Source organism: Toxorhynchites rutilus, chromosome 2, assembly GCF_029784135.1.
Source record: "Toxorhynchites rutilus septentrionalis strain SRP chromosome 2, ASM2978413v1, whole genome shotgun sequence".
NCBI lineage: Eukaryota > Metazoa > Arthropoda > Insecta > Diptera > Culicidae > Toxorhynchites > Toxorhynchites rutilus.
This window is the reverse complement of record NC_073745.1, coordinates 256,942,932-256,955,051: the sequence shown is the minus strand read 5'-3', so window position 1 is coordinate 256,955,051 and position 12,120 is coordinate 256,942,932. Positions and strand designations below refer to the sequence as shown.

The window sequence follows — 12,120 nt, the reverse complement described above, 5'->3', positions numbered from 1 at the left end:
ACTAATTTGACAACCTTCTGGGTGGCCACTTACTTTCAATTTTTGAATTCCCGCATGATTTCACGAAATTCCCGACTTTCGAAAATGAAAATTCCATAATATTGTGTCGTTGGTTAAAAATTGGAAACAGAATTGCGAAACTATTTCTACTTTATTGTTTCCAAGTTGACAAAAAAAATTAACGGTGTGTATTTCAGCAACAGATTTTGGGTTGGATGAAGGGTCAGAAGATCGACCCGGGATTGTTTCTGGAATATGTGCACCTGTAACCTTAAGCCCTTTCAAAAGTATCAGACCCACCCACCTCTACATACTCAGAATTTAAAAAGTTTCATTTATTAGAATAACGGACCAGAACCGCATTGATCACATCCAAACATTATCCCGGATGGCCTCTATGATCTGTTTCTAAGTAGAACCAAAAACCCATAATGCGATTCTTCTATGCGATCGAAATTCTACGATTCATTTAATGTTAGTCAAATTAAGTAATTATGTTACTTGAATCAAATCTCATCCGCATGCCCCAACCATCAAAATAAAAAAATAAGCAATCATGTTTTTAAAGCTCATTATGTATGTGATTCAGTGAGATATGTGGATTTTTTCAGGTTTTTAGTAATAACCCGTGTTTAATTATTTCTAACTATCGCAAAAAAAATTAAACAGAAAACTTATCTTGTTAAAATAATGCTGGACAAAAATGCTAAGCAGGAATAGAGGCATATGAGATGAGATGAAGTAAATAACACGAAGCAAGTAGAACTGAATCTGACTCTGACTCCTTTTTATTTAAAATGAGTCTCATTTTTACTTGAATTATTTTAAGGACTTGTTTCGACCCATATGCTGGTACTACATTTCAGTTGAAATTTTGGCCACTATTTTTTTTCTACTATTTTTTCAAAGATACGATTGTTTCTATTGGATGCCATAAAAAACCACAAGAAAAAAGAATGTGAATCAATGGTATTTCATTCATTAAGCGTTATTACAAATCCAAATTATACAGTTATACAGTTCCTACGCTTCTTTTTCTGCTTCCCGATTTCATTTTGCAGCGATTTCTTTCTTATCTTCTTCAGTTTGCTTCGCTTTTGAGGACCCCAAGTATCTTGAGTGAGCATTACACCCGTAATGGATGAGCGATTTCGTTACGACAACACTAGTAACTCCTCCTGCATTCGTGATTGCATGGTACACGATTCTATGTGCTGTAAGTATAGAAAACCCCCTCTCCAATGATGCACTGTCATGCGATACAATCAGAGCTTTTTTCACAAACAAGGTGATTGTGTAAAATTTGGAAGATCCTTCGACTGAAGAATTAGTTCCATTCAAAAATTGTCCAATTTTGACGTAGGACTACATCTAACCGAAGTATATAGGGGGTAAAATAAAACCTAAACACAGAACATGCAGAAAAAAATGAAAGATTCCGAATGTTTATAACTCGAACATTTCTTACTGGATCGGAAGGATGTTACCATCAATTGATAGGGAATATTTCTACGCTTCTATCGCAATTAATAAAATGTTTTTTTTTCATTAGATAAACAATTGAATAACGGTAAAATGTTAAGTGTTATCTAAACGCCCTAACTGTCTCATTTTAATTGGCTCGCTCTACAGTTTCCGTAACACAGCCATCAAAACCAAGCAGCCTTGAGGAAATTGGCATTCCAAATACATGTAAGTCGGGGGCATTTTTGTTTCGACTGAAATGTGTTTCCCTAACACATACTTCAAATCCATGGAGCGGGGAAATCGGCATTGCAAATACATGAAAGTCGGGGGTATTTTTGTTCCGTCTGAAATGTGTTTCCCCAACACAGACTTCAGAACCAAGGTGTCTGAGGAAATTGGCATTGCAAATTCATGCAAGTAGGGAGCATTTTTGTTTCGACTGAAATGTGTTCGCCTAACACAGACTTCAAAAACAAGAAGAACTTTTGTACTCACTTGCCTTTGTGCAAACTAGAATATGTTTGCTTAACACGGTCTCCTAAACTTAGGAACCTGGGAAAATCGTACAAACTTTAGAGACGAATGAACTTTCAAGTTTATAACCTCTACAGTGTAAAAAATAGAATTTGAAGTTGTTGATTCATGCAAGCCGATGGTACTTCTGCACCCGCATTTTTTTGCACTCCGAAAAGTGTTTTCCTTACACGGATTACGAAAGCGGGTACGAATACAACGCTTTGGCTCGGTTATTCATTATTGCATTGAAGGATATGCCTTCATATCTTCTTCTGATTAGGAAAAATGTTGTTAACCATTTGCTGCGATAACGCCTTTTGATTAAACAATATGCGTTCGACGTACATGTCAAAATCGAAACTGAGTGCCTGAAGTTCATCAAATCAAGCAAATTCGCGGTTCGAGAAGTAAGTACACTCGAGAGATGCAAACTTCAGAAGGATACGTAAAATAGAATAAACGTTTGATAATTCTTCCGTTCACATATTTTGTCCTAGGCATCATACCAAACGTAAAAGGACTGCCATTAAATTTACTTGTAACGAAGAACATTATTTATTACAATGCATGATGCATGATACAATCTTTTTACCTTCAAAGCAAATATATTGAATTCAATTGAATTCGGGAATTGTTTCATTCCATCAAAAATTTAATCAATACAAACAAATGTTTGCTCAGCTAAGGTAGTCCCACGTCAACCTTGCGGTTATATCATAGATATAACCCACCCATTTTTTGATTATTTTTTTTTATATGCAGATAATATACTTTTAGTAGAAGACGTTGAACACAATTGTCCATACCCTTTATTTTATCTGCACGAGTGCCAGGCTAATAATGTTTATCAACGAATACTTCCAAGCATAACTCCATCAGTTTCTTCGCTATATCCGGAAAGTTCGAAATCACATCCGGGTTAATACATGTTAAGTAACGAATGATGGATTATGTCAATAGTGGTCGTATGGACAATTTCTTTAAAAATATACAGTAGAACTCACGACAGCTAGTACGAAATATTAGAACACCTTTATCGGAAATTTTGGCGGAATCACTTGCTGTTTTGATTGCGGACATCGTTGAAAATCCTATTCCAATACTTCCAGGTAGCAGTAGATTGGTTTCTGTGGGTTCAAATTCGACAAGTGATTTGGATTTCACTCTCAGTCGTTCGGGCTTCATAATTTGAAGTGGTCGTGAAAAAAAAGCTAGTGAATGACATCAAGATAAGAGGCTCGATTGATTACTGAGGACAAAAGTAAACAAGTGACACTGATAAAATGTGAGCGGATGACACTAAGACAAAAGTTTTATTTTGTATGGGCCAATTTTATGAAAATAATATTAGGCTATCAAAAAAGTCCTGCGGTATTTTTTTTGAATTTTCATTTGTTCATAAAATTAGTTACAATCATCTGTTTTAAGTCAAATATGCGCCGTTTTGTTCGATGACTTGTTCCCAACGAGATGCCAACCTCATAATACCCCTGTTATAGAAACTCACTTCCTTATTGGCAAAAAACTCGGATAGCCATTTTTCACAGGCCTCTTTTGTGGCTAACTTCTGACTACCTAGCTCGTTCGCCATGGAGAAAAACAGGTGGTAGTCACTTGGTGCAAGGTCCGGAATATACGGCGGATGCAAATGAACCTCCCATCCGAGCTCCCGGAGCTTCTGGCGCGTCACCAAAGAAGTGTGTGGCCTGGCGTTGTCCTGATGGAAGACAATGCGGCCTCTGTTTATCAAAGATGGCCTCTTCTTCATGAGTACTACCTTCAAGCGGTCCAGTTGTTGGCAGTACAGGTCCGAATTGAGCGTTTGGCCATAGGGAAGCAGCTCATAATAGATTATTCCTTGACAATCCCACCAAACACACAGCAGAACCTTCCTGGCCGTTAATAAGGGCTTGGCCACCGTCTGAGCCGCTTCAGCGGGCTTCGACCACGACCGTTTGCGCTTCACGTTGTCGTAAGTGACCCACTTTTCATCGCCAGTCACCATCCGCTTCAGAAACGGGTCGATTTTGTTGCGATACAGCAGCGATTCACATGCGTCGATACGGTCAAATATGTTTTTTTGCGTCAACGTGTGTGGCACCCATACATCGAGCTTCTTTGTGAATCCAAGCTTCTTCAAATGGTTAATAACGGTTTGATGACTTATCCCCAGCTCTTGGCCGATGCTACGGCTGCTACTATGCCGGTCTTTCTCGGCTAATTAAGAGATTTTGTCGCAATTTTCGACGACAGGCCTTCCGGAGCGTGGCGCATCTTCGACGACCTCTACACCAGAACGAAAACGTTGAAACCATCGTTGTGCGGTGGAAATGGAAACTGTATCGGGTCCATAAACTGCACAAATTTTATTGGCAGCTTGAGATGCATTTTTGCCTTTGTCATAGTAGTACTGTAAAATATGTCGGATTTTCTCTTTATTTTACTCCATATTTGCGACACTATAACTCACGAACGACTTAACCAAACAAAACACTGTCAAGGACTATATTATAGCGCGAAAATACCTTTCCAACAAGCTATAGTATGACAATGAATACAACTAGAACTACGCGCTTACAACGACACCTCGCGGAAATACCGCAAGACTTTTTTTACAGCCTAATATCTCTGGAAAATTCACATACACTATCATACTGAAATGTCTTCACATACTTTCTAATATTTTCAAAATATCTTTCCAAAATCAAATGTCCTAGCAGTGAATTCAACGTCTTCAAAATGAAGACATGTCTTTAAACTTGACATCTCTGGCTGTAGCACTACAAAGTACATCCAGGAATGCCATACAAACAGATTTTTCTGTATAGTGAAAATGCAGTTCATGATGGCGGATGAAAACTTAACGATTCCATCCCGTTTGAGTTGCCTCAATGTGCAGAGCTGAGTTGGAGATGCGACTGATATCGCCAACATAGATCAGGTTGCGGTTGCCCAATGTGTAGAAGGCCTGAGACATCGAAAGACATAAACAAATTCGTTTTCGACTGTCGAGGGTGCGAATGCTTCATCAGTTTTGGAACTACATCAGGTTGATGAAGATGAAGAGGTCGAAAATTGGGTTTCAAGAGAAACATCCTCACGTGGAATCGAAGAAGTTATTATTTGGGCTAAGAAAAACGGATTGCAATTGGAAAGCAATTCGAAAATTCTGCTGCGAGAATAACGTAAAAATATTTTAGAGAAAAATATAAAAATTACCATTTTTCTCTAAAATACTTTTGCTTTGTTGCATATTATACACATTGAATGTATGGAAAAAAGTGAATATAGTTGCAACCGGTTTGTTGAACCCTTGCAGCCAAAACCTTGTAAACTGGTGGGAATGCAAGTTTTTCTAATGAACCGATTTCAACCAATTGTTTTTTCACGTGATCTTGGATATATTTCCTGTCATCGTACGTAGGACTTTTTGAAAATATTGATTTTTAAAACTGTATTGATTATATCTATGATATAACCGCAAGGTTGACGTGGGACTACCATTCACTTCGTAAGCATTTGTTTATATTGATTAAATTATTGGTCGAATGAAACAATTTTCGAATTCAATTGAATTCAACATATTTGCTTTGTAAGTGAAGAGTTTGAACAGTTGCCATGTGAGATCAATTCATGCATTATAATAAATCATATTCTACGTTACAAGTAAATCTGATGACCGTCCTTTTACGTTTGATATATTTTACATCGTACCTTCAGTCTGCCCTCTCTGGATCATAAAACTGTTCTTCAACGTTCAAAGGTGATCTTCCTGTCACTTTTTAGTTGACAAATTAGAACTGTGGGCTTCTCTAACTGCTTCTGACAACCGCACCTCTGCTCGTTCGAAGAAATTGTTACAAGAATTTCAAGCTTAAGCTGTTTAATTATCTCCAAAACGCCTTGAGGAGATTCGTTAAAGTTACAGGTTGCTATATTTGCTGCAATTTCCAAAACATTTGACTTTTGGTTGCATGCGTCAGTATTGCAAATCCATCGGTCGGGTCGCGATAGTAAGCGAAACAAGTTGTTCGATTCTTTGATCGACAAACTCACATAAGACCAATTAAGGGGCTTAGAATGAAAGGGGTGTTAATGATTTGTTCGATTTCTCTACATCGACTCTCTCTTTTGGTCATAACATAGCTGCAAATACATTCCCAGCTGTATTTGACAATGTGGAAGATAGGACAGAACCTCATCTATCGGATTCTATAGCAAACCTCAATTGGAACGTTTTTGCAGTTGAGTTATTAACTAGATAAAAAGTTGAAGAGAAATGGATCAAGTCACCTACACCCCTTGCATTCTGAGCCACTCTATTCAAAAACCAATCTAGATATATTCATCCATTATATTGTTCGATAGCATTTGTAGCCAGGTTATCCATTCCCGCAATCAACTGATGTATGCGTTGCACGCATTCTTCACGCGCTCCTTAACCCTTTCGTTACGAGCGTCGTCTATAGACGACATCCGCGCGACGAGCTGTGTATACGAGCGTCGTCTTTAGACGACATGAAATTCATACTGTTCTTCGATCACACCAGCGCGATGTGCATACTTTCCGCCGCAGTGCTCCGTACAGGGGTAGCACTTCGGCGGAGCACACTGCCGTAATGAAAGGGTTAAGCAAAGACTTAAGTCCACTAATTGGCTTGTAACTTCGGAACCGAAAACGAACCGAGCATCGGACAAATCTGAGACAAAAATTACAGTGAAGTAGACATCCCACAGAACATCGAGCCAGAAATATTTTATTATTTTTTTCAAGTTTTCATACTACCGCCTTAAATTTGGAATTTTCAACGTCTATAGATCTACTGCGGATAATCGAAACTAATTGTACCGAATAACCCCTATTCCAGCCCCCTCCTCTACTTAGCTACGTTCAATTTTGTTCAAATAATCATATTTGAGGGGCTTAAATGATTTTTGATTAAATTAAATTGGGCTTAAATGACTTGATTTTTTTTATAGAAAATTTGAATAATTTGTTATAAATGTTATAAAAAACTTTATGAATAAGGGGCTTAGAAAGAAAGGGGTGTAAGTGATTTGATCGATTTCTCCCCATCGACTTTCTCTTTTGATCATAACTTAACTGCAAACACATTCCCAGCTTATTTGACAATATGGACGATGGGTCAGAACCTGTATAATCGGTTTTTATAGCAGAATCAAATTGGAACGTTTTGGTGCGCTGAGTTATTCACGAAAGAAAAAGTTGATGAAGAGAAATCGATCAAGTCGCTTACACCCCTTTCTTTCTAAGCCCCTTATTCATAAAGTTTTTTATAACATTTATAACAAATTATTCAATTTTTTTATAAAAAAATCAAAGCTGAAATACTCCGTATAATCGAGTCTAAAATTCCGGATAATCGAGTCCGACCTGTATTACAAAAAACAAATATTCACTCAATAATCGAATACTGAAAGAAAATTGTGTTCAAATGAATCGATAGTCGGAAAATTTCCCAATGATTAACACATAGAGCCCCGAATTGTTCATGCTGGGTTTTCCATTCAGACCCCATCAAGGGCTTTTACACAATATGAGTGTCGGTCCCCGCTTCCAAAGATATTTATTGTGTAAGAAGAAAATAATCAGAAATTCGACTAGACTCAGTCGTCACACACAGCTGCTGCTTGGGAAATGACAAATGAAAACAGCGAAAAAAAGAAAATTCTGAACCCGCCTGAGCCCTACACAATGAATACCAACACTGGGACAGAAACAAACAGACCAAACAAAATTACTTTTTACTCACACAGATCGCAAATAAAAACACGTTGACGAGGAAACTTACAATTTTCCTATTGTATGGTGTTATCCGCAGTCACTCCCTTATTTTTCACTTCACAAAACGTCCTCCTTCAGCATGTATCCCGTGTGTCCACTTGCAATATCATTTATGGCTCATTTGTCACCGAGTTTTTCAACTCATTACATTTAATTTAATTTGTTTTTGCTAATATTCAACAAATTTCGCCTTCACCGTTTTTATACACGCACATCGTATTTTCACCACTTCTACATCGTTTTATGCTTCTCCTGACTGCTTTTTTACCAGCCTAGTGCTTTAGCCACGAGTGCTGTAGACACTGCGAGGCGGTAGCCCTTGACCTGGGATCGTAATCCAGCATGGGACTGAGGAAATCGCTAAACTCGATGGCATCCTCCAGTCCCCACTCGTATTTCTCCCGCAGCACATCCACAAGACCCCACGGCTTGAGACCAGTAATGTTCCGAAGTTCGCCCTTCGAATTGAACGCATGATTCGACATCCGACCAGATAGCGCAATGCGCTTCGGAATCGGCCCCAACAGTTCGATGATGTGAGCGATGTGATCATCATCCCGACAGTAATTGTCACCCGAGTGCGGCTCGAACAGATAATCTCCGGTGGCCAGCTCGAACGCCATACAAGCCGTGCTCCAGATGTCGGCCGATGTGTTGTACCCCGAGCCAATGATCACCTCCAACGAACGGTACTGACGCGTCTGAATGTCCTCCGTGAAGTGTTTATCCACCCAGCAGGCATTGCCCAAATCGGCAATTTTAACCTCGACATCACACACCTCAAAGGCTGGATCCTTGCGTTCTGTAACACTGGACAGAATTCTCCGCATCGATTCACTAATGTCCAGTTTGTTCGTCGCCGGTTGGGATGAAGATGCGGTCGGGAGCGACGAAGAAGAAGCCTTCTCGTGAGACGAGTCGTCATTATTGTTGGAAGCGGATTGGTCCGGGCTGGATGAATTGGTGGAAGTGTTGGCAATGTCGCTCACCACTTTTGCTGTAATTTTCGGAGTGGGAAGTTCCTCTTCATCGCCGGATGAGTCCGGCCCTGTGCCAGATCGGTCACCGTTCAGCAGCCGGGGGCTTTCCGGTGATGCGATCGAGGATTCACAATCGGTTTGCTCTTGGTCCATTTTTTTAGAAGTCACATCCATATCACCGTTTTCAACCGCTTTCCCACCGAACTCAAGCTGCTGTATGTGCTCCATTTGTTGTCGGATTAGTTCGGTTTGCATCTTGGCCTTTTTCTTCAGTTTTTTCTTCTTAGTTTTGCTCATATTTTGACTAAGTGGCTGCTCCTGGAACTGCGGAGGGGCAGCTGAAATCAGTGAGTAGGGCAAACGGCAACCCATGGTATGCATTTCCGTTGCTTCGCACGCAAGCTTTCGGATGTAACTCTCATCCACACAGAGCAGAACATTCTCCGGCTTGATATCAGTGTGAATCACTTTACACCTTGTGTGCAGATAATCCAGCCCTTCGAGCACTTGCCGGATGATCGATTTCACGTTGGGCAACGGAATTCCCCGATAGTTGCTCTTCAGGATGAGCTTCAACAGGTTGTGTCCCAGCACTTCAAAAACCATACAAATGTGGGTGCCATTCACACCGGTTATCCGAAAATCGTTCAACAGTTGCACCGTTTTGTTTCGCTTCGGATCCGTCGGGTCGGCGTTTCTTATCGATTTTAAAATTTGGATCTCATCCTTAGCTGTGTCGGTAAAATGTTGCGCTGATTTCACAATCTTCAGCGCTACGTATCGTTTCTCTTCCAGATCCCAACTGAGCCACACCGTCGAAAAGTGACCCCACCCGAGCTTTCGGATGACGTGATAACGCTGCAGAAACAAGTCACCGAGTTTGACCGGATGATACCCACCTCGGCAGTAATCCTCCCGACACTCCTGCTCACCTTCCCGTTCGTCACTGCTATATCCGCCACCATCGTCTAGCAGCCGTTCATCACGATCCTCAATTGTCTCCGTGGAGCTACTATTTTTCTTGTTGCTGCTATTCAAGCTCGAATACTGCTGATTGTCATTCACCGGAACCGGATTCATTTCATTATCGGGAGACGACACCTGGCTCGTTTGCTGTTGAGCTGATGCCGCTTGTGCCGCTTGCTGTGCCTGCTGTTTGGCTTTTTTCTTCGCTGCCTTATGACGCTTCTTTTTCGCCTGAATCGTTAATACATGCCGATTGGTGTCAGATTTTGAGTTCATTTTTTGCCTTCCACACTTTGCTTGTCAATTCCTTCCAGTACCATACACTACAACACCACGCTGCTGCCTCCCGATCTATCAAGAGCACCACAAAAAGGGTTCAACCTCTCAGATAGCTTCGCCAAAATTTTGCACTAGTATTGATTATCACTTGCAAAAAAAATCGTGATCAGCCGAAACTCCAATATTATGAACTGCTCCCGTTTCTCGCTTTTGACTTATGCAATTCATTCGCCAAAACTCCAAAACAAACGCCCAACTGTCAACTAAAGAAAACTAAAGAATGCTAACGAAAATGCTTCAATTTCACGCGATTTTTCCGATCATTTGCGGACCACCTTACTACGATGCCGAAAAAAGGAAGAAATCGTCCGGAATATTCTTCTTTCGCATATCAAGAAGAAGAATTCACAGTGTGCTATGTTTGCGCACCACTCACAGAGGTCTTTCTTTTTTGACAGCTAAACTCGACACAAAATTCTCTTCCCGTCTCCCTCACTCACTCGGGAGTCTTCCACACTTCCTCGAGAAAAAAAAAACTTCAGCTATTCCTTCTTCCTCGTTCGTCGCTACAGAAAAAAATATCTCTCCCAAATGGAGGAAAATCGCACTTTTTACACCACCGAGCGAGCCAGCTTCGGAAATGCTTGCACTCCACCGTTCGCTAAAATTTGCGAAATTTAGCCTGTGCTCGAGAATCTCACCGCCGCAGCAACGTTCGGAAACTATACACACTACTAGCTCAAACAAAAGATGAAAAAATTGATAAAAATGCGTTTTTCCGGAACCGCGACCGAAAAATGAAATAAACCATCACCACCGTTCGTTACCCCCACACACACAAGTTATCATTTTTATTTGCAAAGAGGCACACTTCCACACTCACCTCAAGTGTTCGACGATTTGAAGCGAGATTTTCGCTTGTGGAAACACGACAGTTCGCGAAAGTCTACACAAACAAAACGGTCAAGTATGGGCAGGGTAGTTTGGGCGAGCGAGTGGCGAACTTAGCACTATTGTGTCTCGGCTGAAGTTGATGCTGGAACTAGAATCTATCTTCGACTGATAATTTATTCGAGTATTTGGAAGTATCTGAGACGAGACAAGGCAACAGTGGAATCGATTCCGGACCAGTTTTCTGTCAAACTCGGATCAGCTGCTGATTGGTCAATTCTAAAGATTGCCAATAATATTAGAAAATACACTTCTACATAATGTACTCACGGTACATACTCTCGAATTGGTGTCGATGACGAAAAATAACGGAAAAATCTAACTTGTTGCAAAATATGCAACAATGTTGTAGAATTATCTAGACAGACATAGATGGGAATTTCTACCTCACCCACCATATTCAGCAGACATTGCTCCCTCAAAATAGTATTTATTCCGGTCAATGGCGTCGATTCTTTCTAAAGAATGGTTCCGATCTTATGAAAAACCAAAATTTACTTATCAACAGGATCGCTTCGAGGAACCGGGTCTCAACCAGCGTGGAATCAATGTATTGCCTGAAAGATGGACCAAGAATGCAGGTTCCGATGGAGCACACATTGAATAAAATAGAAGTAAGTTCAATGTTTCAAATGAATGCATTTTTACCAAAACACTTCCGTAAAGTTATGCCAGTATACACAACCCAGCAAACATGAAATCGTGTGAACAGCCATAATTGGAGGCGATATACATACATCCAAGACACATTTGGTAGATATATGATGCATATTACTGGCATATACATGCAAAAGTGGAGGCGATCAACGTATATGCCATATTTCATACGCTTATAAAGCCGTATATAACGGAAGACGATGCTTTTACACTGATATGTGATTTGACCCGACCATGCTATATGAAATGAATAGAATGTGCGTATATAATACTGCATATCGCTATTCAAGGATCGTCATGCCGATATTCGACTTAACCATTTATACCATTTTATACCATTTTGGATACAGATGTGATTTGTAATTTGACACGAATTTATATGCGACCTAGCATGTGCAAAAGTTATACGATTTTATGTTTGCTGGGAATACACTTCTCACATTTCCTCTAGCCGTACACTAATTGTATACATTCCGCAATGTTTACAACGCAGTCGAT

At 40.2% G+C, this 12,120-nt stretch overlaps 1 protein-coding gene across 3 annotated transcripts in view; it reads right to left on the bottom strand.

The window, feature by feature from the left end:
- The window catches only part of LOC129764852 (SRSF protein kinase 3), a 31,266-nt gene extending 20,375 nt beyond the window's left edge, over positions 1 to 10,891 (bottom strand). The window contains exons 1-2 of one of the 3 annotated variants that reach the window (XM_055764381.1): positions 10,515 to 10,891; positions 7,797 to 10,277 (exon numbers count right to left, since the gene is read on the bottom strand). In XM_055764381.1, the coding sequence (XP_055620356.1) occupies positions 8,062 to 10,011 (1,950 nt within the window). In that variant the 5' untranslated portion in view covers positions 10,012 to 10,277; positions 10,515 to 10,891 and the 3' untranslated portion in view covers positions 7,797 to 8,061. The remainder of the gene's footprint in view (positions 1 to 7,796; positions 10,278 to 10,514) is intronic. The other 2 variants (XM_055764382.1, XM_055764383.1) reach the window with 2 other exon arrangements.
- Positions 10,892 to 12,120: the final 1,229 nt, after the last annotated feature.